Source organism: Ctenopharyngodon idella, chromosome 5 (assembly GCF_019924925.1).
Source record: "Ctenopharyngodon idella isolate HZGC_01 chromosome 5, HZGC01, whole genome shotgun sequence".
NCBI lineage: Eukaryota > Metazoa > Chordata > Actinopteri > Cypriniformes > Xenocyprididae > Ctenopharyngodon > Ctenopharyngodon idella.
In genome coordinates, this window is record NC_067224.1 from 14,158,181 (window position 1) to 14,185,437 (window position 27,257).

Here is a 27,257-nt window from a genome sequence, read left to right on the forward strand (position 1 = left end):
ACATAAATGACTTTCATTATTTTACAATTCTTGAACACACACAAAAAAAACATTAATTGCATTTCAATTTAACAAAGTATGTCAAATTTAAATGTCCACAATTGTCTTATCAATAATGAGTTCTTATCTTATCCGCTGGGATAATCATAATCTCGCAGCTCTTTCATACTATCTGTTGGTTATAAGTGTATCTGCTTTGTGGCCTTGCAGCTTGTAACACAATCTTAATGAATAACATGCTGATCAATAAGCAACACTGAATTTACCAAAACAGAAATACCCAAAAGCAGGGCTGCAAAGATCAACGAATAAATGAATATTAAAGGATTAGTTCACTTTTAAATAAACTTTTGCTGATAATTTACTCACCCCCATGTCATCCAAGATGTCCATGTCTTTTTGTTTCTTCAGTCGAAAAGAAAATGTTTTTGATGAAAACATTCCAGGATTTTTCTCCATATAATGGACTTCATTGGACACCAAACGGCTCAAGGTCCAAATGACAGTTTCAGTGCAGCTTCAAAGGGCTTTAAACGATACCAGACGAGGAATAAGGGTCTTATCTAGCGAAACGATCGGTCATTTTCGAAAAAAAAAAAAAAAATGTAAATGTATATGCTTTATATAAACAAATGTTCGCCTTCTAAGTGCTTCCGCCAAAACCGCATTTCCATATTCCAAAAAGTTTACGCTGTATGTCCTACGCCTACCCTATTCAACTTACGGAAAAAAATGTAACTGGCGCTGCGTTCGTTCCGTAAGTAGAATAGGGAAGGCGTAGGACATACAGCGTAAACTTTTTGGAGAATACGGAAATGCGGTTTTGGCGGAAGCATTTAGAAGGCGAACATTTGTTTATATAAAGCATATACATTTACATTTTTTTTCGAAAATGACCGATCGTTTCGCTAGATAAGACCCTTATTCCTCGTCTGGTATCGTTTAAAGCCCTTTGAAGCTGCACTGTAACTGTAATTTTGACCTTCAACCGTTTAGAGGCCATTGAAGTCCACTATAAGGAGAATAGTCCTGGAATGTTTTCGTCAAAAACCTTCATTTCTTTTCGACTGAAGAAAGAAAGACATGAACATCTTGGATGACATGGGGGTGAGTAAATTATCAGGAAAAGTTTATTTAAAAGTGGACTAATCCTTTAACACAGACATTTGCTGTTGTTGAGATGTACTGCAAGCTTTATGCAAATGGCGTGAAATGCAACTTAAATGAATTTTAGAATGCATTTTTTTTAAATACCTCTAATTATTTACATGACACCACAAACATAGTCAAATTTCTTTAATTTACTGTTTGTGTCTGTGATAGACATTCATAATTGTAGTTCAGAAAGTTGTATGCATGTTGATTTTCTTTTATATTTATAAAAAAGAATGGGTTCGACAAACATGGAATTATAGTTTGCTTTTTTTTCCATTTAAAAACGTTTATATATTGTGCTGTGATGATTAAATCGTTTATTTAATAATGGAAATGTGAGCGCAGACTCACAGCACAATATATATAGACTAATTGACAAGTCATGTGACGATAACTACGGTCCATAGGTTTGAATGGAACAGCAGGTGCCTTAGTAACTTCTTACTGCACCTGAGAAACATACGTAGTTCCGTGCATAAGGCGCATCTGTGTTTCATTCACTGCTACTACGTACTGTAACTACACAATTCCAAGTCTTCAACGTAAGGACTGCCATAGGACAAAAACATACGAACATGTAAGTAGTCTTCACTTTTTTAGTTAACATTTGTAAACGACATATTTGTTATAAATATTATTATTATTATTATTTATTTATTTATTTATTTATTTAGCAAACTTATCAAACGAATGACATTTTCTTTCATTCTGCTCGTGTTTTTAATGAATCTGTCGTGGTTCAGTTTAAACTATTTTGTAGTAAAAAAAGAAAAAAATAGGTTATTGTTAGTTAAAACTAATGTTATTTTGAGTGCAATTTATTCATATTACATAATTGATTTGCTGTCATGCCAATATTAGCTGTATAATGTTTCCACTGTGATTTACAACATACAGTGTGACAGTATGCCTATGTGGTATATTAACTGTAGCCTATATTTTCCCCTGGGCAATAACAGTGTAAATGTTAAATTTTTTAAGGTGCACCTATACAGAAACTGACTTTCAAATTATAAACCCAACGTAAAAAGTCTGGCCGCTAGCCCTGGTCTCCCTCCGTTATACTATATATAAAAAAGCATTCAAGCTGCACTCTTCACCTGCATATATGCACTATAGAGCTGCTGATCATGTTATTAATGATATATTTTCTACACAATAGTGTATTTCCATTTCCTGTAATAAATTCTTTTTTATGCATAAAGCTTTGATTCAGTAGAACAATATCATGGTATTTTGTAAAAGGCTGCCCATGTGAATGAGTGAGTGTTGAACATGACACTTTCACTCCCACTACTTTTAAGTACAGATTAGGATCGTATTCCTTAAGGCAATTAAATTATTTCACAAGATTACTTACGCCTATTTCCCTCTCCTTGTCAGTAATGATAATGAACTGTGTCAGTCTCAGAGTTTCTACCCATCTGTGTACAAGTTCAGACTGACAAAGATCAAGATGTGGCCACACTTGTGTTGTAATTATCATGAACTTTGTCATTTTGCAATCTTAAAGTACAGTCTAGTTCTGAACTTCTACTCGAGGCATCATTACAAGGATGTGAATTTTCTTTATGAGCTGAATGAACTGTTATGGTTTATGGAATTATAACATTTCAAGAAAATGTCAAAAGCTTCGACATCTTTTGAGTAGGCCTGCTTTTTGTAGTATGAGTGAATTTGCTTATTGTAATGGCCTAATATACCACAATATAAAACATGACTTCAAAATGCAACCTCCAATCTACTCAACTCAAAGGGATAGTTCACCCAAAAATAAAAATTATCCATGATTTACTCACCCTCAAGCCATCCTAGGTGTATATGACTATCTTCTTTCAGACGAACACAATCGGAGATATATTTAAAAATATCCTTATTTACCCTAAAAATATCCTTAGTCCTCCATCCTTAGGTTGTGATCGTTTTAGACTTCTAATCCGTGACCAGTGATTTGTTTTGCTCTCTCCTCTGTGCCTCTGCGTTCGTCATTACGTTGTGCATCAGGTCAAAGGATACTCTTCCGCCGCAAGTCAACTTGTGCATTCTGTGTACGGTCGTCCGCCGGAAGCTAGTTATTTGAATTTATAAAGTTTTAAATATGGATATTTTTCTTACAAAAACGCTTCGCTTCAGAAGGCCGTTATTAACCCACTGGAGTCGTATTGATTACTTTTTTTAATGGATGGATGCATTACTTTTGACTTCAAAACGCGGCCACCCATTCACAATCATTATAAACCTTGATGGACTAAGGATATTTTTAAATCGATTGTGTTCGTCTGAAAGAAGATAGTCATATACACCTAGGATGGCTTGAGGGTGAGTAAATCATGGGATAATTTTCATTTTTGGGTGAACTAACCCTTTAATTGTCAAATGTATGCATTACATTAGGCATACTTTGGCACACTTGTGTAAACCTCACAAATACACTTTTTATGACTAAACCTTGGGAAAATAAAAAAAAGAGATATATTTCTCATTTGTGATTCTAGTTTAAAGATATGCTCATTTGCATATTAGCCAGTCTAGTACTGTCTTAAACAGTTTCCTAATGTCGATGAAAGGTTAGTGTTTCACAGTAACACTCTCCTCTGCTGCTTTCATCATCTGGCACTGTATCCACTGGCGCATTGCTAGTATTTTGCAAGAGTTGGGGTACATATAAAGATAAATGACATTTTGAAATCACTAGTGTTAGTGTCTCGCCAGTTTTGACTGAAAGGAAGACATTAGACTTATAATATTTAAATTTATATTATAGTTTCTTTTAATATTGTATTTGGGAGTTACTTTGTGAGCCCAAGTTTTCAGTGTTTTGTAAATAATAATATAATTATTATTATTTTGTCATCTTAAGACTCCATACAATGTCTGCCGATGTGATAACACCGAGTGATTCCAAGGAAATTCCTGTCTCTGGATATGGGTATGTAGACTTGATCATTGAAATATGGAAGTTCTGTCCTCCTCCAATATTTTAGTACGTGATCATTTACAGTGTTATTTTGTTGTTGTTGTTTTGCTGATCTATATATGATATGACATAAGTCTCATTTGTCTTTCTTGTTAGTTCTGTTAAAACTGAAGAATATCAGACTGTAGCACTCCATGACTCCAAAAACCATTCGAATGGAAATTGTTCATTCTCTGTAAAGAGTGATACAGGTACTGTCTTCACATGAACGTTCACGTGTTTGCATATTAAAAATCTAACTATTTTGCATAAATTCTGAGAAGTATTCAGTACCCATTAGTCATGTTCTACTGTACTTGCTGATAATTGCGTATACAATGGATTATTCACACATACATTCTTGGAAAAATGACAAATTATTTGGTTTCTGAATGTCCCATAAAATTATAACCAGATCTAGGTCAGTGTATTGTGGAAATTATACAATAATTATAATATTATATAAATTTAAAATTATAATTATAATAAAAATATTATATAAAAGGTATGTGTGTGTGTGTGTGTGTACCTACTATTGTGTAACATATTTTGAGGACAAATTTGTACACAGAAGCGAGTTAAACCTGACAAAAACTCACAAAACCTCCTTTTGGGGATGTCCTCATTTGTAAAAATGGCATAAAAATTAGGGATGCACCGATCCACCTTTTTTCGCTTCCGATACCGATTCCGATACCTGGGATTCAGTATCGGCCGATACCGATACAGATCCGATATTCAAGTAATAATAAAAAATAGTGCTAAATTACCTAAAAAACTGTATGCCTCACTGTGTGGAAGAAACTGGGATCATTCTTTTGTGCAAGGTATCAGGCTTGACTTAAACATTACTTTCCTAACTTTGTAAAACAAAATAACAAACAGACACAAATGTAGTGAATAATTTATTAAATAATTGTGCATCAGTGCAACAACTGTAAATAAACCAATAGCTTCACTAGCTTGGTAGACATTCAAAATAAACAGGAGTCCAGCTTATTCCCTCTTCCATGACTCATAACTTGTTTTTCATGTATGTTTGAGTCATACATGACATAAACAAAATATATTTATATATATAGGCTATACTATAAAATTAAAAGACATTTCTTTTAAATTTATAGCGGAGTTTTTTTTTTTTTTTTTTTTTTTTTAATGAGGCAGCAACATATGATAGATTGGACAGAACAAAAAATGCTATTAACAATCTTTCATTGCGCAAAAGTATTATAATATGAACGGCTCCCATCCAGAGCGGCACAAAGAACTTATGCGCATCCTGTATGCAGAATGATGCGCTTGAAGAGTCGCAGCGCTCCGCATTGAAAAGTTCAAAGCACAAAGTGAAGATTTATTGATGCGTATTGTATTACCGGTATCGTTGTCTACAGATGAAGTATAATAATAGAAACATTGGTTCATCTTGGAGAGAGTTTCATTGTGTTGACTGTCGTAACTGAACGCGACACGCAGTTTGAATGCTGAATGGAGAATGACTGACAGCTGCAGCGGAGGGAGGCATTTACGTCAACTTTAATTTAACGACTTAAATATTTATCTGTACCTCAAATTAAACTATGGAATGGCTTCAGAACACTTGGAATATAGTGCACGGAAACTTTATGGTGCTTTTGAATGTTTTTGTGCCTTTTGTGGAGCTTAACAATAACACAGAATAGTAGCCTACACGCACAATATCGGATTTGGATCGGTTCCATCCGGCCGATACCCGATCCGGAAAAAATGGCAGTATCGGAGCCGATACCCGATCTGAGTATCGGATCGGTGCATCCCTAATAAAAATACAGCAAATACAATAAAAATGCAGAAAGTTTTCTCTTAGGGTTAGTTTATAGTATTTATAGCTGCATTTAAAACTATAGAAGTCTTTGCAATGTCCCCATAGCTACGTAAATGTGTGTGTGTGTGTGTGTGTGAGAGATTTTATAATAATATAAATAAATAATACATTTAACAATATTAATTATGAAAATAAATATTAATAAAATATAATTTAGAAATGTAGCCGCAGCAGATGTGTAGATTTGTATGTAATGTAAATGTACTAGTTATATATAATAATAATAATAGAAACAGATATTGTTCTGTTTTTTTTTTTTTTTTTTTTTTTTGAACCAGTTACTCACGTGAAACCTGATGGGCGAGACACACACTATATCCTGTCAGTAACCTGACCTATTTCAGCACTCTTGTTGAGCTGTCAGTTCCTCATTGTTTTTGTGTGTGTGTGAAAGGAGACGAGGGCAGGTGCTTGGATGGACTGATCTGTTCTAGCTTAGACAGCATGCAGAAGCTTCATCCATAAATTTGAAAATCCTTTCAGAAGCACTTTTAATATATAGTCATGTCTCCTGTGTGTCCCTGCTGTCCTGATCATAAAGACGATGAAGCGGCTATACCATTGAAGGTTGGAGATGTGCGTCTCGCTCCAGCCGAAGAGCTGTGGAGCACAGCCAGAGACAAGGCTGTCAAACTGAGGATGGATGCGTCAGAACTCAGCTCAGAACCTCCCATGACGGTCCATCAAATGTTCATGGCTACGGTGCAGAAGTACGGAGACTATCCTGCCCTCCGTGGGAAGAAAGATGGAACATGGGTCACCCTGACCTATAAGGAGTACTATCAACATTCACGAGCGGCAGCCAAAAGCTTTCTGAAGGTATGAGCTTACATCTTTTCATATTTTTTATTCTTTTAAAATTAATTTCAAATGTTTTTCAGAAACATTTTTACACTGTGTATGAAAAGAATTGATATTTGAGCTATTTAGTACATGCATGGAATGTTCTGTGGTGTAAAACTATTTGCTATGTTTGTCGGATGTTTAAACACGAACATATTCTAAATGTTTATTTTTTATGTAGAAGTTTATCTAGTCTATCTATTTGTTTTTGAAAGTCCCTTTGATTATTTCCTATCATTTGTGAAATGATCGAAGTATTGGCTTAAGGCATTAGGGATTCAAAGCTTTTACAGCTCTAGTTTCATTGTTGTGTCAAAGCTCTAAACAACACTGGGAGGTGATGAATTGTTTTTGCATAATGATTCACAGTGCTCTTTGTGTACTCTAGCTTGGCCTGGAGCGATTCCATGGTGTCGGTATTCTGGGCTTCAATTCTCCTGAATGGTTTATTGCAGATGTCGGATGTATCCTAGCAGGGTATTGACTGCAATTTCATTTCATCTGTTAATCTTCTTAAAGTTAGAGAATGAGGAAAAGACTTCAGAATAAATGATTATACAATGTAGGATCAGATAAAGTAGCTGTTTGAACATTCAGTCTCTCTTGTTTTGCCACAGGGGACTGGCCACTGGAATCTACACCACCAACTCTCCAGAGGCCTGCCAGTATGTTGCTGATAATTGTGAAGCTAATGTTCTGGTGGTTGAAAACAACAAACAACTGATAAAAATCCTCCAGGTAGTTTAAAAATGAACAGTATTTTATCATTTAGTAGATGCCTTTATCAAATTACGAATGTACGGAGCCCAGGAAGTCACCTGTAGGAGGAAAAAAAAGACCTGCAAATCCGTGGCTACATTTTTGCAATTCGCCTCATTAGTTTATAAACTGCAATCACAGATTCTTAAATTGTTCTCTCGGTTTAACAAATCGCATCCATGGATTTATAAACCGTACACAAAAATTCATAATCCGTGCCCACGCTTTGGCAATCCGTTCCCACGGTTTTGTGGGTCTTGTTTTTTTTCTTCTACAGGTGATTTCCCGGGCTCCCTACTATGGCTACAATCAAGGCAATTCATTCTAGAAAGACATGAGCATGAGAAGTGATGCATTACAAAGTTCCAGAATTGCTCAAAAAATGTATGAGCAAGTATAGAGATGATATTCTTTTTAACAAAAGAGTAAGTGCATTAACAGTTATTAGTTATGCTTTAATGAAAGAACTCAGTTAGAATTAGAAGTATACAAAAAAAAACTTACCAGCACCAAAACTTAACTATTTACCAAGTTAATAATTTCAATAAAAGATTTGAAGATTAATTATTAGACCCATCTTATCTACAGTGTGTAACAATAAGTTAAAAGCAGATTAATCATTTATTTATTACACTAACTTTAAAAACAACCCCACTATATCTAAATACTTCCTTCAGATATGGTCTTTTGAAAAGATCCCTATTATGAACATTCTTGTTCATAATAGCGATCTTATCAAAAGAATCTTATCAAAAAATGTAACTTGTCACATTTTCTAATAAAGTCTGAAAGTTCTTATATACGAGTCTTCAGTAACACTTTACAAAAAGGTTAAGTCAGGGATAATCCATGGCTAACTGTGCATTAACTATTTTAATCCATTACATGCATTATGAATCATTATATCATTATGAATGCTTTGCTTCAGGCTGTTCTTTGCCTCAACATTGTGCATTAAAATTGTTAGGGTTTTATATATGTATATATATAGTATGTATATATGTGTGTGTGTGTGTATATATATATATACATACAGGTATACTGTGTATATATAGTCATGGCATGCCAAGGAGAGAGACTGGAGAAAACCAACACAAACCAAAACAGGTATCACAAAACATAAATACACAAGGACTGACAAAACTGAACTGAAAAAGACAGGCTTAAGTAAACTGGGAAAGTGGGGAACTAAAGAAGGAACAGGTGAGCATAATCAATTAACAAATCAGAAACCATGTGCTGTGTTCAAAATCGCCCCCTATACCCTCATTCACTATTCCCTACATTAGTCCACTAATATAGTCCACTTGAAGGAGTGAATGAAAACAAGTGAGTGAATTCGAACACCGAGTGCACCAGAAAGGCTGTCACTTTTGCATGGTTTGTGCTTGTTGTTTAATAATCATTTGAATCTTGGCAAACTGGCAGCTCCAGTAGTAATGAAAAAAATTATCTTGAGCTCTGTCATGAAAACTAGCATGTATAAACCTTAATTAAACAATTTGATAATCAAGTAAAACAAATTACGCTGTAGCCACATTGGGAAGTGGATGGATGGAAGATTCAGCTGCGGGCCCAGTCTTCTGGTCAGAGGCAGGAATTCATTCGGCGTGCGGCGCAACTCTCACAGTGCATTATGGATATTCTCTAGCCGTTGAGTGTACATCGGTTGTACACTCGTTATTGCGGTGCATTGTGGGATTGAATGAGTGCACTCTGTCACGTCCACTATGGTTTTGGACACTACTGCAACTGGCCGTCCCCTGAAATAGTGCCCTATTTAAAGGTATAGGGGGTGATTTTGGACACAGCCATGGAAACAAACTAGCAGAGGAAACAAAGGGAACAAATGACACAGTAACTAAACCTATGAACAGAAACCAAAACTACATGCAATATACTGAATCTTTTCATAAAACACTAATCAATATTCTTTTACTGTCATCATAGGTCAGGGATCAGCTGCCACATTTGAAGGCTATTGTTCAGTACAAGGGTGAACTGGAGCAGAAGTTACCAAACGTATATACAGTAAGTTTTTGCCAAATATACAATAAAAATGCCTCTGAGTGTCAAATGGTTTTCTGTACAAAACGTACAAATGCAAGCTGCAGGTCCGCTGATAATTACAGATAATTTTTTTTTTAACTTATTTATTTTTACAAAAAGTCAGTCGGGGAAAGTGAATGTAAACAAGCAACACATTCCATTATGTTTTCTAGACAAATAATTAAACTGTGCTTCTGATATATTTGAATATATACATGAATTTGATGTTCTCTCAGTGGGCTGAATTTATGAAGCTGGGTGAGAATGTCCCTGATGCTGAGCTGGATGCGCTGATAGACAGTCAAAAGGCCAACGAGTGCTGCACATTAATATACACCTCAGGCACCACAGGGAATCCCAAAGGGGTCATGCTCAGCCATGATAATGTGAGTACCATATAGTGTCACATAAAGTGACTAGTTCAGCACTTACTTCAATGCCAAATGTAATTAATCACAGATAAATGCAGTGTAATTCTTCTCATTTTGATAGGATAAGTAGTGTTGTTCCTTAAATTCATCCCTCCTCTGTCCAGATCACATGGACAGCCAATTCAGCAGGTCACATGGTCAGGCTGAAGATGGCTGAGGAGGAAGTGGTGAGCTACTTGCCCCTGAGTCACGTGGCAGCCCAGGTCCAAGACATGTGGATCTGCATGAGGTTTGCCGCCGTAACCAATTTCGCCGAGCCAGATGCCCTGAAGGTTATCTTATTTGCAAAGTCTTGAGATGCTTAAATTATTTACTTATGGAAAATAGTTATTTGTCTAGATTTATATATATTCATTCAGCAGACACTTCTGTAGAATTGAGGAAACACAACTGATTAAATGGCTTGGTTAAACTCACTGCAGGGCTCCCTGGCCAACACTCTGAGAGAGGTGCGTCCCACGAGCTTCTTGGGAGTTCCCAGAGTGTGGGAAAAAATGCAAGAAGCAATGAAAGCCGTTGGTGCAAAGTCATCTGTCATGAAGAAGAAGATTGGTGACTGGGCAAAGGGGATCGGACTACAAGCAAGCTATAATGCCATGAATGGGTGAGTTTTAAAAGAACCACGGATGAATTTATATACTGAATTATTTGAAAGAAAACAAAGCTCATGTTATTTCTCTGCAGTGATTCTTCAGTGCCTTGGGGCTTCACATTGGCTAGTAATCTGGTTTTCAAGAATGTGCGAAAAGCTCTGGGTCTTGACCGCTGTAAAACGTGTTACACTGGTGCCGCTCCCATCACCAAAGACACACTGGAGTACTTCATGAGCCTTTACATCCCTGTCCTTGAGCTGTACGGCATGAGCGAGAGCACCGGACCTCACTCCATCTCCTGTGCTGAGGATTATCGCATAATGAGGTCAGAGGCATGATGTGCTATGTATATATATTAACATATCTGCTGTATTTGAAATTACAAAGATGTCATTATACTCATTTTAATGTTGCTCCAAACTTGTGTCTCATGTGTGCTGGTATTTTTTCTGTGGAATGCAAAACAAAAAAACAAACCAATTGGCTGCATGTGGGTTTGGAATGACATTGTGTTAAATGATAACAGAATTTGGTAACACTTTATTTAAGGCATTACACATATTACATGTACTTACTATAGTAATAACATGGTAATTTAAGGGGTGAAATAAATACCAATGAGTAACAAATGAGGTTCATTCTCATATGTTACGCAGCACGTTTGAGCTTCCGGAAGAGGTTTGTTCTTGTGTGTTATATACATTCGGATGAGCTTCTGCTTATGTTCACTGATCAATGTTTACATGCGAGTAAAAGCCTAAATTAAATCTGTTCATTATAAAAAACGATCGAGTCTCTTCAGAAAATTTGGACTAAACTAAAATCTCTTTATGAACTTTTTGATGCATCAAATTGGTTGGTAGCAAAGGCAGTCAATGGAAAGACATAAAGCTCCCAAATTTCATCAAAAATGTCCTCATTTGTGTTCCTAAGATGAAAGATGATGTCTTACAGGATTAGAACGACATGAGGGTGAGTAATTAATGACAGAATTTTCATATTTGGTGAACTAACCCTTTAAGCCACATTAAGTTGTATAACTAAATATAAATCCAAGAAAAGTAAGGAAAAAATGGCATTTGTTTTACTGAAGTATAACAAACATTTTGAACAAAACATTTTACAAAAAAGTTATGTAATACAAGTTATAAAACCAAAAAATTATTCTTTTAAAATTTAGACAAAACATTAAAAAAAACATTTTCTGGTTCGGGCTTTATGGAACATGTCCATGATTAATGTGATAAACTCAAACCTGTGTGAACTTGACTTCAAACATTGACTAAAAATAGCTACTGGTTAAAAGTGCACGGCATGGTGGCTCAGTGGGTAGCACTGTCACTTCAGAGCAAGAGGGTCTAGCCCCGGCTGAGCCAGGAGTCCTTTCTGTGTGGAGTCTGCATGTTCTCCCCATGTTTCCCCCACACAGTCCAAAAACAGGCAGGTTACGTAGTTTGGATATGTCAGGAAGGGCATACAGTGTAAAACCTGTGCCAAATCCAATGTGTGTGCGCAGATAATTCCGATTAAGCGGACCCTGCAAATGAGCGGGACTAGCACTAGGAAAATATAATCATATGTGACATTCATGTTTTTTTTCCCCTCCAGCTGTGGTAAGGTGTTGAAAGGCTGCAAAACCAAGTTAGACAAACCGGATAGTGATGGGAATGGTGAGATCTGTTTCTGGGGGAGGCATGTGTTCATGGGATACCTGAACATGCCAGAGAAGACTGAGGAGGCACTGGATGCAGAAGGGTGGCTCCACTCAGGAGACCTGGGCAAACATGACAGCAATAACTTCCTGTACATCACTGGCAGAATAAAAGGTAGAAATTCACTTTTCAGTGACCTTGGTTCCATAAGTATTTTTCCAATGCAATTTTTTTATAAGTCTTCGTGAAAGAGTTACCAACCAGCTTCGAGGTGAATCACAACATTAAAAACTTTGATTAGAAGCAAAAAAGTATTTGAAAATCTAACAAAAAGACAAAGGTACAAAACTGTGTACTTAATGACTTTAATGAGGGAAAGAACTGCAATCATTTGAAGCATTGCAAATTACATAATCAAATTAAAAACAGTTATTTTGGTACAATTTGCTTGCAGCAGTTTTCTAATTGGTGGAGATTTCTTTGCAGAATCATGGGTAATGTAGTTTTTCACTTGGCATTCTGCTGTTAAACAATTATTTAAAAGAAAAGATGCAAATTGATGACTTCAACAATAACATACCATAGAGTAACAGCTCACAAAAGGTCTGTCTTTAAATGTTTGAGTTATCATTAAAAATGATTTCCCCTATGGTGAAAATGAATGGGATTGTTGCTCTCTATTCCTTTGGAAAACACTCATGTTACTGTGAGCAGAAAATTATCATATTAATTAGATGAATGCATATAGCATGCGTGAAAACCTATAAACAATTATTTGTATCTAATTACCTTGCTCTTGCAGAATTAATCATTACTGCTGGTGGAGAAAACATACCCCCCGTCCCTATTGAGGACTCCATAAAGGAGGAGGTGTCAATCATCAGCAATGTCATGTTGGTTGGAGACAAAAAGAAGTTCCTCTCTATGATACTTACACTCAAGGTGAGTGTCTGTTTACTTAGTGAGACCATTAAATGTGCACATTTTACCAAATGTTTACATTTATACCAGCTACTATATGAAAAAAAGACTTTGCTAAGGCACCATTTTCAAAATGTATGTTGTTATATTTTCTTTTTAAATGACTGAATTTTATTTCTAGTGTAACATTGATGACAATGGAGACCCCACAGATGAACTGACACCACTAGCGGTGGAGTTTTGTCGGCAGCATGGTGTAATTGCCAGCAAAGTCTCAGAGATCATTAACAAAAAAGAGCCAGCCATTTACAAAGCCATCCAGGAGGGCATAGACCGAGTGAATGCCAAAGCGACATCCAATGCCCAGAGAGTCCAGAAGTGGACCATCCTTCCACGAGACTTCTCCATATCTGGTGGAGAACTTGGTGAGTGTTGTTTCTTTATATAGACGAGAATGTAAAATAGATGAAGTAAGTTTATTGATAAGCTCTATCTAATACATGGCTGTCTGTTCGGGATTATTATATTTTTGTAATGAACTGCAGAAGTAATTTTATGTGTCAGCTTGACAGACAAAGCATCCGTGTCAGTAGGTCTCACATGTTTTGATGAAATGTGCTTCACGGGACATACTAAACATGTTTGCCTAACTGCATTCCTGAATGCTTAATTATAGAGAGGTATGTAAACAGACTAATGGATCTATTAGATGTGAAGTGAGCTAAAGTTTTTTGTTTTCTCAGGTCCAACCATGAAGCTCAAAAGGCCTGTCGTCAGTAAAATGTATCAAGAAGAAATCAACAAATTTTATGGTGAATAACAGAAGAACCCAAATGAAACTGTGGGAATTAAATGGAAGACTTCACTTATTTTGTATTTTTCTCACTCCAGGGCTTCCAATAGACCTCACTATAACACAGCTCACTGTCCTCAGTCAAAGAGTACACCATTTTATACCAATAGATGTATTACCTTCTATCAATTAATCCATTTTCTAATCTATCTTGTCATTATAACTGGTTCTGTATATTCTGTACAATATATATAATTTTAGTTTGACTGTATGAAAGTGCTTTTACTGTGCAATTACTGTCATATCTGTGAAGAAGTTCATATGTTCAGTCAATTTGTCTAGAAACAGCCTTTGATTGAGTGATCTGTTCTGTGATCAGTCTGCTTGCACACTGAGTATTGTTGGTACTTCAACAGTGTGATGAATGTTTGTCCTCTTACTGTTCACCCAGCACATTGAATATTTATAAGAGTGGAGACTGTCAGTATATAAATAAATAATAGCCTATATTAGAACTCCATAAGTAAAGTATGCATTTGTTTGTATTTGTTTTTTTCCTTGTATGTATGTCAAGGCCGTAACCATATTTTTTGGGGGTGGGGGATAAAGAAAAAAAAACAGTAAAAAGTTCAAAGGTCTAATAGTAACCTAGTTGTGACCTAGTTGTAATCCATTTAAACTCTTTGCAGAAAATAATATTTTATTTAAAAATATCCACATATTCACTCTTATTTGTATGTCTTAATATGTTAAAAATGGTAAACGTTTCTTGTCTGTCACATTCAGTTATGAATGACATGGATCATTTAGCCTAAATGATAGCATATTTTCAATTAAAAATGGCCAAATTCTATATAATAAAATGTTGGTGTTTTGCAATACTGTATATTACTGTGGGTTGTTGAACATATAAATCGTAAAACAGTTGTCAGATATTAAATGTTTATACAACCCGAATTCCAGAAATGTTGGGACATTTTTTAAATTTGAATAAAATGAAAACTAAAAGACTTTCAAAATCTCATGAGCCAATATTTTATTCACAATAGAACATTGATAACACAAATGTTTAAACTGAGAAATTTTACATTTTTATCCACTAAATGAGCTAATTTCTAATTTGATGCCTGCTACAGGTCTCAAAAAAGTTGGCACGGGGGCAACAAATGGCTGAAAAAGCAAGAAATTTTGAAAAGATTCAGCTGGGAGAACATCTAACAACTAATTAAGTTAATTGATATCAGGTCTGTAACATGATTAGCTATGAAAGGGATGTCTTAGAGAGTCTCTCAGAAGTAAAGATGGGCAGAGCTGTGAAAGAGTGCGTAAAAAGATTGTGGAATACTTTAAAAACAATGTTCCTCAACATCAGATTGCAAAGGCTTTGCAAATCTCATCATCTACAGTGCATAACATCATCAGAAGATTCAGAGAAACTGGAGAAATCTCTGCGCGTAAGGGACAAGGTCGAAGACCTTTATTGGATGCCTGTGGTCTTCGGGCCCTCAGACAACACTGCATCACTCATCGGCATGATTGTGTCAATGACATTACTAAATAGGCTCAGGAATACTTCCAGAAACCAGTCGGTAAACACAATCCACCGTGCCATCTACAGATGCCAACTAAAGCTCTATCACGCAAAAAGGAAGCCATATGTGAACATAGTCCAGAAGCGTCGTTGTGTCCTGTGGGCCAAGGTTCATTTAAAATGGACTGTTTCAAAGTGGAAAAGTGTTCTATGGTCAGACGAGTCCAAATTTGACATTTTTGTTGGAAATCACAGACGCCGTGTACTCCGGGCTAAAGAGGAGGGAGACCTTCCAGACGATGTCTATTTCAGGGAAGGCCTTGTGTATGTCAGCAGGACAATGCAAAATCACATACTGCAGCTATTACAACAGCATGGCTTCGTCGTAGAAGAGTTCGGGTGTTGAATTGGCCTGCCTGCAGTCCAGATCTTTCACCTATAGAGAAAAATACGTCAAAGACGACCACAAACTTTTCAGCAGCTGGAAACCTATATCAGGCAAGAATGGGACCAAATTCCAACACCAAACTCCAGAAACTCGTAACCTCAATGCCCAGAAGTCTTCACACTGTTTTGAAAAGAAGAAGAGATGCTACACCATGGTAAACATGCCCCCGTCCCAACTATTTTGAGACCTATAGCAGGCATCAAATTTTAAATGAGCTCATTTTGTGCACAAAATTGTAAAAATTTCTCAGTTTAAACATTTGTTATGTTATTTGTGTTCTATTGTAAATAAAATATTGTCTCATGTGATTTAAAAGTCTTTTAGTTTTCATTTTATTCAAATTTAAAAAACATCCCAACATTTCCGGAATTCAGGTTGTTATTTACATCTTACCACGCACTCTTAAAACTGAAGCATCTACATTTTTACAATGGGAGTGTCACTAGTGTGAGCAGGTGCAGGGAAAACTCGTGATACGTTTGTGTTTGCCAGTATGCTTGTGTTCTGAAACAACACAAAAGTCTCTCTGATAAGGTACCACACTAAAAGCACATTGTGGTCTAACTCCACCCCGCCCCCCATTTATTGTTTATATTGTGTTCCTGAACCAGTTTTGTGGTAATGCAGAAACACAAGAAGGTTTTATCAAGAAACATCATCTCTCCATAAAAGCGTCTTCTTTTGTTCGCTTCTCAGTCAGTTTCAATGAGACTGATCTGTTTTGTGTTTTGCATTTCCATTTGTTGTGAGGTTCTGGTGTTACATGCAACTGTAGAAGCCAATGAACTACTATAATTATTCAATTATTTAAAGTATTTCTAACACAGATGGTATGTGAACTATGTGAGGTGTAGTATAGCTGTTTAGGATATACAATGACATCTGAAGTAAAATCATAGTTAATATTCTAAGAGCACTATGTATGTATGACACTCTTATATGTATAACATATGTATAACACACATACGGAAGATACTTTGAAAATCTCGGGAGTTGCCAAAGCTTCTTTAAAAAGTAAGATGCATTAGTGCATCATTTTCGGACATGTGACCGTATATAAAGAGCCCATCATATACAGATGCACATGGCAAAAGCATCAAGCACTTTCTTTTAAATTATTATTAAAATATTCTGAATAATATAGCTTGTCCAGGTTGGGAAATAAAATAAAATGTGAATGATGTGCTGCAAAATAAGACTTGGCGATGGGATTGTGCATTAGACCTTTTTTTTTTCTCAATTATGTTCATATTTTTATTTGAAATGTAAATCATTCACTTGTCCCCCAATGATTCAATGTACCCCTTCAACATTATACACATTCAAATCCTCTTTCTTAACACTGGTTATTGCTCTTCTGATTAACAAACATGATATCTGTCCATTAAGGACAAAGTCCTCAGATCACAATCTACTTAGAGAACATTCAATCAAAGGAAGTCATCAGTTCAACTTGCATAACCTCACCAGTAATAAAAGTGCTGGAAATGAACCATTTTCATTCACTATCTCTGTTGCCCAATATGACCTCAGAAACTGAACTTTGATATAAACACAAGTATGAGCTAAAAATATTTCACAAACTCTAGCAACAGCTATTCTTTGTCTTACACATAGGGGTGGGCGATATAGGCCCTACCGGTAGACACGATTAACCAGTAGAAATTGATAAACCGGTAGAGATTTTGGACTATTGCCTCTATCGCGGTTATGCTCACTTGATGTTCCATGCTGTGCTGTCATGAAAGCTTATCATTTTTAAGCCTTGGGGTTTAAAAACAAGTCATTTTTAACCGTTCAAGTGCAATAAGCAGCGAAAGAGCGCTCATTTCGGCATGCGCACTGTCTAAGAGGCTGTTTCGAAGCGCACACATCTGAAACATGCGCACATAAAGCAGCTGCTCATACAGCACATGAGTAGCGAACTGAGTTCTTTTTGGCACATTATTGGGCTTGAACGGTCAAATACATACACGATTCAAGATGCTCATCTTTGCAAGTATCCTTGTAAGCACAGTTGTGTCTAAGTGAACGTAAATAGTTGAGAAAGAAAGCGCATGTGTATCATCAGTATATTAGATCAGTGCATTTGGTCTTAAAGTGACAGCAGCCTAAGCTGCTGTCTGTGTCATTAACATTAATCAAACAATCTCATTGCTCTTGACTGAATTGCTTTTGTAAATTTAATAAGAATAAAAGTATATTTAATTTTCACAGTGAAGAATAAGCAGAGCTTTTTATATATTTACTTCATACAATTTATGTAATAAATTGCCTATTTATAGGCCTATCTGTTGCTTGAAGTTTTTCAGGTAGGTCTATATGATGTGTATCTTTGTTCTATCTATTGTAGAGTTTTTTTTCTTTTTTCTAGTGCTTGAAGTTTTTCAGGTAGGTCTATTTCATTTGTGTCTATATTGTATTTTTTGTTTTCTAGTGCTTGAAGTTTTTCAGGTAGGTCTATTTCATTTGTGTCTTTGTTCTATTGTAGTTTTTTTGTACTATTGCTTGTAATTAATTTCTTTGTTCCTATTTTATCACTGACTGTGAGAGTTTATTATTTATTTATTTATTATTATTATTTTTTACTTATTAATTAGGTTATTAGGTTTTTGTGATATTGAAATTGGTAATGAGATTCATGAAATTTCAATGGTGTCAAAAATTTTTATATAACAAAAACTTTATTTAAAGCAAAAATAACTATATCATGATACATCGTTATTGTGAAATAACTACTCATATGGGGATATAAGATTTTGGTCATATCGCCCACCCCTACTTGCACATTTCATCCATCTGACCTGAGCAGTTTAGTATGTGACCAGACTGGCTCTGTCCCCTCATGGTTTGCCTTTGGCTCTTGCAACATAGACTGACTGGTTTAAAAACTTTGTCCCTAAAAATGACTTGTGTTGGTTTTGGATTTGACTTTTATTTAGAAAATTACCACATACCAATCAGTGGTGTGCGATGGGTGTTTTAAAATGGGGAGGCAAAGTCCTCATTTATGTCCCTGTTACACAATTTTAAGTTAACATTACATAAAAAGAGAGACCAAATACAATTCTATTTTGTTATTTTTACACTATGTAATGTTCTATTTATTAAAACAAAGTATAAATTTCATCAAGTTAGTGTTTTTACTCATTTTTACATTTATTCCAAAATAATAACTAAAGGCAGTAACAATTTAAACAATATATATTATTTATATACTAATATTCAGCTTTTCTTTTTAATAGTCAATTTATTTTCAGCAGTCATCAAGCTTGTACACACTGGTCGGTGGTCACAGACACGAAGATGTACCTTTAATTTCACCACGCTGATTGCTCACCAAAACCCCCCCGCAGTCATCATGTTTTCATGCCATTTCGAGTTTGATTTTGACATGTCATAAAGCGGTGATATCTAAGCAATTCTTTTTAATTAGTCTTCCCATTAATGGCATCACTGCCTTCATTCAGGCCGATTCGACAAGAACGCGCACGAAAACAAGAGGTGGGATTTATCGCACGAACCAATCATGTCCAATCATAGCGCAAATTGAGGCATTGCCTCCTCTCACGTGACTTTCCCCCATTCATTCTCAATTAGACTTTTACACTTTTTAATGTCAAATTTAGTAACATTTGTGTTGTTTTATTTTTGTAATATCGATTATTTTCTCATCCAGTTTTTTTGAGAAGGCACTGCCTCCCTTGTCTCCTCGGAGGAAACGCCCCTGATACCAATTTACTGGGTGAAATCTTACTACACAAGTCTTAAAGGGACAGTATACCCAAAAATTTAAATTCTGTCATCATTTACTCCCCCTCATGTCATTTGAAACCTGTATGTTTTTTTTGTTTGTTTTTTTCCTTTTGCAGAAGACAAAAGAAAATCTTTAGCAGAATGTTCAGGCTGCTCTTGTTAGAAATTTTTTAATGATAAATTGTGTTTTGTAAGTCCTTTGGCCCTTAGTTTAACAATAAGAAAGCTTTTGTTTTTGGACATCTATCAGCTTATAACAATATGAAGAACATGCTGACATGTATTCTCATGGCATAGGCTCTCAGACACATTTACAGCAGCCTTTCACCACAGAAACGGTTTATTAAGAACAGTGCAACACTGCGCTCATGTGGTCATAAGACACTCGGTCACACCAGTTGCATGACAAATATCATTTACTATCTCTAGCAGACCGCATCTTAAAGGACAGTTTAATTCATTTGTTTGCTCAACGACAAAGAATGAAAACAAAAATCATTCAAGTATTTAGTTCTAAAACATGGATTTCTGTGTCCATGCTGAACTGGCCGTTTCACCAATTGTAAGCTAGTATGAACAGTAACTCCTTGCACGTGGATTGTGGCAGGAACTGCAGGTCCTCTCTAAATATATTTCGTTACACTGTAAAAAAGAATTGTTGGTTTAGCTTAAAAAAGTAAGTTACCTGATTGCCTTAAAATTTTGAGTTCAATGAAATTAAAAATTTGAGTAAATACAATGAAGGCGATTGGTTTAATCAACAGAAACTCAAAGTATTATGTTATCTGAAGCACATTAATTAAGTTGATTTGACAAAAAAAAAATGTTGTGATAACAAATCATGAAAATAATTTTTACAGTGTATTAGTGTTTATTTTGTCTAAACCAGATACATTAACATTTTCATACATAGATGAAAAGTATTAAATCACTTACTACTATATGTTGAATAACATATGTACCATTTAACGTTCAAACCTGAGCATCCAAGTATTCATATAGTGTAGCTGAATAAAATCTGTATGAAACTGTAAAATCTGTATGTGTACTGTATAAAATCAAGAAAAATGGAATACATTAATGAACATAAAATATGCAAAACAATAAAGTAAAAAAAAATACAAAAATTAGTAACAATAGACCTTCTAAAGTACATGCAAAATACAGGGTTAGACAGGATTATAGATCAGAAAGTTAAGAACTGAATTTTGCCTAATGCAAAACATGGATTTAATATACCATTCCAATATGTGTTTAATTTTTATTTTTATATAATGGTGTTTTAAAGTATTATGGAAATCTTAATGAGAAAATGACATTACAACAGCTCAGTTTTAATCATTGTTTGGGTTTTCAAAATTGGCTTAAAATATTAAGTGATAGGGATTGATGTGTTTTGTGCTACACAGTAAATCATAAACAAATGCACATAAATGCTTGAAATTCTAGACTAATAATGATTATAAATGAATAAAAATGGAGAGCAAAGAAATGCATTGTGAAATTAAATGTGAAAAGCCATATTTTTTATCAAGAAGTCACCTTGATAAAAAATATTTAATATTTAATTTCACAATTCATATACAGTATGTTTGAGAAGGCAAGAGTGCAGCAAATTGTCATTTCTTTGCTCTCCATTTTTACCCCTGTAATTTTATGTCAAATCCAATTTACATCACAAAATGTCCCAAACGTTGGGCAACACATTTTCTGCAAGGTTTTATGAATTACATTTTCTTGTAATTCTGCCAACCTTTCTTTGGCATTAAAAAAACCCTTTTTAAAATTAAACTATGCAGCAAACACACACACACACACACACACACACACACATATATATACACACACACAAGAAAAAGGAGATCATTTGTTAGTCTTTGCTAGCTGCTGTGTGTGACATAGGCCTAAAGCCAGAACTGCTGAATAAGTAAGTTAAAAATGCTAAATATTTTACCCATTTGAATGAAACTATTAGAAGCTCTTTTTTGGCAAGTGAAATAAATGTAATTATAAGCAAAGTGCAAACTCATTTTGTGATGATAGCAACAGCTTTCTTCATCCAAGCATTGTTATTGAGCAGAGAGAGCATGAAACGAGCCACATCTCCTCTTGACACAGACGGGCCAATTGGCATACCATTTTCATCAGGGACATAATAACCTTCATGAGTGAGGAACTCGTTGGCTTTAAAAAAAACAATGAGAAAAATTACCACAAATTTAAAAATGTACAAAAATGCAATTTGTGATAATCTAATAGCTTTGCAGCAAAGGCAAATTTGTCAATAAGCATTTTACCAGTGGTGGACAAAGTACACAAATCAAAAACTTAAATAAAAGTACAAAAGTACTTGATTTTTATTGTACTTAAGCATTAAAATGAAAAAGTACTGATTGATGAATGTTTATTTATTTTGGAGTTATACTATGTATACTCATCAATCATATGAATTGTCATGCAGCCAGCACTACCCTAGTAGAAAAGGTAATATATTTAAAATACATTTATTTAATTCTAAGTATAGATTAAATCTATTAACATATTTACTGGCATATCGCTTGAGACTTACTGATTTAAAATTATAATTAAACTTTATTTCGAGTAGTACTTGTGCACAATGCACATTTCTTAATATTAAGCCTTAAAATGTGTTTTAATGTTACTATTGATAATGATTGTATGATCTTTGAATAAAATGTATTTTAATGCAAGATATTTAGTGTACCTAAAGTATACTTGCAATAGATCCACTTTAGCACAATCAAATATACTTTAGTATATCTTTAGTTGAACCTCAGCACTACTTCTGCACAATTAAAGTACAAAATTAGTTGTTCCAATTTAGCAGACTTTAAGTATACCAGTTTAGTAGGGATGTTATTGTATTATCAATATCGTCGTATCGCGATAGCAAAATTGTCTCGATATCATCGTGGTCACACGACTGTATGAAACGATATGTCTTCCGGGCAGAAAGTGAACCGAGAACCATTTCTTATCCAGAACGAAGTGCGAGAAGCGTATCCTTTAATAGAGATGTCTCACCTCATGAATATTATAACAATGAATGCACTAAAGGCCCTCACGCTACTCATATATGTCAAAGCAGAGAGAGAAAGAGAGAGAGAGAGAGAGAGAGAGAGAGGTGCACCAAGCTGCACGATTAATCTTTAAAAGATTGCGTTCTCGATTTCATCACCCATTATCTAATTGTCTATCAAAACTTTGACAAAAATAAAATTGTGACTTTCAAATCTGTTCGCGCTGCCGTTGATCTAGAAAGAGTTGTCATGCTTAGATATAAACAGCTTCACAATCTTTTCAAACTGACAGTATCATTATTACAAATATTCCAATTATCACAGAAGTATAAAAAAAAAGTATTATTCATATAAACACTAATGTCTACATTACCGATAATGACTGTATTGATTGCATTGTTACGCCACTAGGTGGCAACAAATTACTGTTTAAAATATATCTATCACTGATTCATTCTTTCAGAAACAAGTCTTTATGAATCCAACTTACAAACATATTTTGTTTCACCTGTCTGGATCTTACATGTGTGTTCAAGCATCTTATTTGTGTTGAATTTGTGGTAACATTTTACAATAAGGTTAATTTGTTAACATTAGTTAATGTATTAACTAACATGAACTAACCATGAGCAATACATTTGTTACTGTATTTGTTAATCTTTGTTAATGTTAGTTAATAAAAATACAGCTGTTCATATTGTTCATGTTAGTTTACAGTGCATTAACTAATGTTAACAAAAACAACTCTTGATTTTAATAATGTATTAGTAAATGATGAAATTAACATTAACAAAGATTAATAAATGCTGTAGAAATGCAGTTCATTATTAATTAATGTTGTTAACTAATGAACCTTATTGTAAAGTGTTAGTGAATTTGTTGAGATAAGCAGTCTGTTAAACTCATTTTACAAGTATAACAAACACAAAAGGACTGAGTTGAGTATTGTGCATTTTTTCCCCTTACTATTATTTTTTTTTATTTTTTCCTTATTATGAAAACTGAAAACACTACACTGGAAGTTCCTGTTTCAAACTGACAAAGTCTTCACTTGTCTATTTTTTTTTTTTTTTTTAAATATCGCAATAAATATCGTACCGAGGACTTTATACTTAGTTATTATCGTACTGTGAGATTTCGATATCGTTACATCCCTACAGTTTAGTATACCAAAAGTACAATTGCAAGGATTTTTTATTAAGTACATAATATGTAAATGTATTTTTAGTATACTTAGCATGAAATAAGCGTATTTCAAATACATTTTAGTATATTTATTTTTCACTAGGGTAGTCAATAAGGAAGATTATGCAGACTGATCTGCAAGTAATAAAATGTTTTATTTTATTACCAAAACTTGCCAAACACTGACAACTACTACTGATAATTACTGATAATTCAAGTGTGCAAACAAGTGAAACTAACTAAATATACCATATAGTATATAAAAATGTGGAAAAAAAAATGTGTGTAAATGTGTCGACAAATATAAACATATAATATAAAAACAGACATCACATAGTGCTAAATGTGTTAACGCTTTGCAAGCAAGAAAATGCATGGACATTAATTTGCATTATTTTAGTGTTCTGTTTCATTATTTACCTAAAACCTATTCTGTTCAGACAATGATTCCAAGCATTTCATACAACGGGCTTAAACAGCTCGCCCTTTTAGAGCAGATTTATTTTCAGGGTTCCTACACATTTTCCATACTTTTTCAAATTTCCAAACCTCTCAGTAGATTTTCAGACCATATTTAACATAAATGGTTAATACAACATTATTTTCAGCTTTATATTTAACACAAAGTACACTCATCTGTAAATATTTTTATTTTCTCATTTTTTTTCCATTGCTTTTCTCAAAGTGATAACGTGCTTCTTATAAGAAACCTAAAATGCTTTATAACCCGCATATATTCATCTCTGACACGTTGGTTATATACTGTAAGTGAGGTTTGATTTTGCACGATTGCAAAACAGCAAAGCAGAGTCTGATTTAGATGACTGTTTACTCCTCTATCTGTTGCTGGTCTGAGTGGCATTTCAATAAACATTCTTTTAGTGAAGTTAAAAGAGGGTCGTTTATTGTAAAGACAAGTTTTGGTTAATGAAAATGTGTGCCTTGAATTCATTCTTGTTCGACAATCACTAAACGATCACTAAACTTCTGCCATGAAAACACTATTTTTAAAAATTCTTAAAGGTCTAGAAACATAATTTGTTATTGTCCACCACTGCATTTTACCTGTTACTTAACGTAACAACAATCGAAGAAAGTGCATAAATTTCTATTATTTTACTTTATATCAAAATTTGTTTTATTAATAAATCCCACCTGTTGTTGGTGTATTCTTGAGGCCAGGGGGCCGGACAACAGTCCAGTTGATGTCATCAGTCTGCTTAAGAAAGTTTTCCATTTCATACATGTTGTTCAGAACGCTTCTAATCATGGGAAGCAACATGAAGCGGATAAGAAAGGAGGAATTGGTGCCTGAATTAGCTGTGAAGAGTGTCATAACAATCCAATTACTACACCAGACAAATGATCAGACCAAAAATACTTTAAGGTAAAGAGCCTTCAGTTGTGTGTACCTACAAATAATAACAGCACTTACGGTCAGTGTACCATGAGGTCATGGTGATGATTCGATTCACTTTGACATCACGCATAGCATTTAATGCTGCCTTCATAGACTGGGTGTAGCCAGTGACTCCATAATAAAATGAGATTGGAAAGCCAAGACAGGACAACACAGCATCCTGGCCTTTGAAATGCGGTTTCAGGCTGTCTTCTGAAAAAATATCTCCTTCAACCACCTATCACATGAGGGCATGCGATTAAACATGGTTACATGGTTATGAGGTTGCATGCTTGTTGTTGCTACAAAGTGGTCTCTGAAAATCTAGGAGAAAACTGTGCATCATCTTGAACACATGAAGTAGCCTATTATCTACACTGGCAGCTTAGTGTTAATCGTATCATTATTTGCCATTGCTGTGACTGGAATCTGGATAACTGTCCATAAATCTCTTTACTTTCTGCACAAAAATGTGGCGCAAGCAAATCATGTGATGATATCAACCCATAATAAATGAAACACATTAAATTTTTATGCCACCCTCGTGACCGCTATGCTAAATTTTAGCCATCTTCTTCAGTGATACTGTACAAACACTCATGCAAAACAAACATATGCATGTAAGTTATGTATTAAAAAGTTCACCTTTGTACCTTGGTGACTCAGAAATGCTTACTTTTATTCAAAATATAAACTAAAACTCCTTTCAACATTTACCGTTGTGCAAATTTGAGTCAAGTATAGGTAAGAAAGAAAATGAGAGCTAATGAATAACTCAAGATATTATACTCATACTTTATATACGTTATAAATGTAAGATAAGCTTCAGTTTGTCATGAATGACATTGCTAAATGATTTAGTTGCATCTGAAATTGTGGATTTGCAGTCCACTGCTTTACTTACACCAGGGAGGAATTCATGAACAAATGTAACAAAGTAAAATGAACTATTTTGTAATTTCATCATGCCATTTCAAAAAGAATAACAATAATAAATTTGAACGTAAATGTTCAACCTACTATTTACCTTGAGGTTCTCATGTGTTATCGTCAGTTTTCCCGGGTTTCTGACGACAGCTGTGACGGAGTGTCCTTGCTGAAGAGCTTGATTCACCAGGTGCTGTCCGGTTTGACCAGTCGCTCCAAGCACAGCAATCTTCATGTTTAATCAGGACAAAACCTTTTATTCCTGCTAAAAGAAGAAAATGAGTAAACTTACCGCTGCTATAACACACTCGTTTATACAACACAACAGAGAAGGGCTCAAATATGCGTAGGGGTTCTTCTTACAGGATTTTGCGCAGAAGTTCGCGAAAAGCTGTCTTCTGCCTGTGATATAACCTGCTTACCAATCGTCCGGAAATTACATTTATTATCGCAAGACTCCTCCTCAAGGACAACCACAACATTAATGGCTCTGAGGACACATTAAAACTGAAAGTGTATTTTAGCTGAAGGAAATTATTTGTAAATCATCTAAAGAATGTGAACATCACCAAATACAGCCCTGTTTAAAGTAATAAACACTTATACCTGTCGTCAGTGCACAAAGGAAACAACAAACTACAGTGACATAATGTCATATAAGCGCACTGTGTAATTGCGGTGATGATCGGCAGCGTTGCTGTGCAAAGAGTGTAGTCGCTGTAGTACATGGATTGCAAAAAAGCACATATCAGTAAATATATTCCTAGCAATTACCAAACTTACTCTAAAATCGCTCCTGTTGATGTGGGTGGCAACGCAACAGTAAACGAATGCATGCGCTCCCTGCTGTCAGACAGCTGCTGATATAACTTTCACCCTTGTGGACTTTAGTGCGCATGCGCATTGCGAGTATTCCACGCAAGAGTCCTTTCAGGTCCAAATGCAAGACAGGTTTCC

The 27,257-nt window shown here is 34.9% G+C and overlaps 2 protein-coding genes across 5 annotated transcripts; one reads left to right on the forward strand and one right to left on the reverse strand.

The window, feature by feature from the left end:
* The first annotated feature begins 956 nt into the window (after positions 1-956).
* Positions 957-15,024, forward strand: LOC127512758 (long-chain-fatty-acid--CoA ligase ACSBG2-like). The gene is made up of 15 exons (XM_051893990.1): positions 957-1,107; positions 4,016-4,084; positions 4,229-4,323; positions 6,514-6,791; positions 7,204-7,292; positions 7,433-7,553; positions 9,525-9,605; positions 9,860-10,009; positions 10,159-10,326; positions 10,477-10,658; positions 10,739-10,972; positions 12,256-12,473; positions 13,102-13,241; positions 13,402-13,645; positions 13,964-15,024. Exons 1-15 carry the CDS (start codon positions 1,097-1,099, stop codon positions 14,038-14,040), a joined length of 2,157 nt encoding a protein of 718 aa, XP_051749950.1. The 5' UTR covers positions 957-1,096; the 3' UTR covers positions 14,041-15,024.
* A 5,572-nt stretch (positions 15,025-20,596) lies between these two features.
* LOC127512759 (flavin reductase (NADPH)-like) lies at positions 20,597-27,218 on the reverse strand. 4 transcript variants are annotated; one of them, XM_051893994.1, is made up of 6 exons: positions 27,084-27,159; positions 26,664-26,790; positions 26,401-26,565; positions 25,410-25,611; positions 25,130-25,294; positions 20,597-21,932 (listed from the first exon to the last, which is right to left on the reverse strand). In XM_051893994.1, exons 3-6 carry the CDS (start codon positions 26,533-26,535, stop codon positions 21,775-21,777), a joined length of 660 nt encoding a protein of 219 aa, XP_051749954.1. In that variant the 5' UTR covers positions 26,536-26,565; positions 26,664-26,790; positions 27,084-27,159; the 3' UTR covers positions 20,597-21,774. The 4 variants fall into 4 exon arrangements, with proteins under 4 accessions (XP_051749954.1, XP_051749953.1, XP_051749951.1 ...); XM_051893993.1 differs by lacking the exon at positions 26,664-26,790 and having other exon boundaries at positions 26,401-26,562; positions 27,084-27,218; XM_051893991.1 differs by lacking the exon at positions 26,664-26,790 and having other exon boundaries at positions 27,084-27,212.
* Positions 27,219-27,257: the final 39 nt, after the last annotated feature.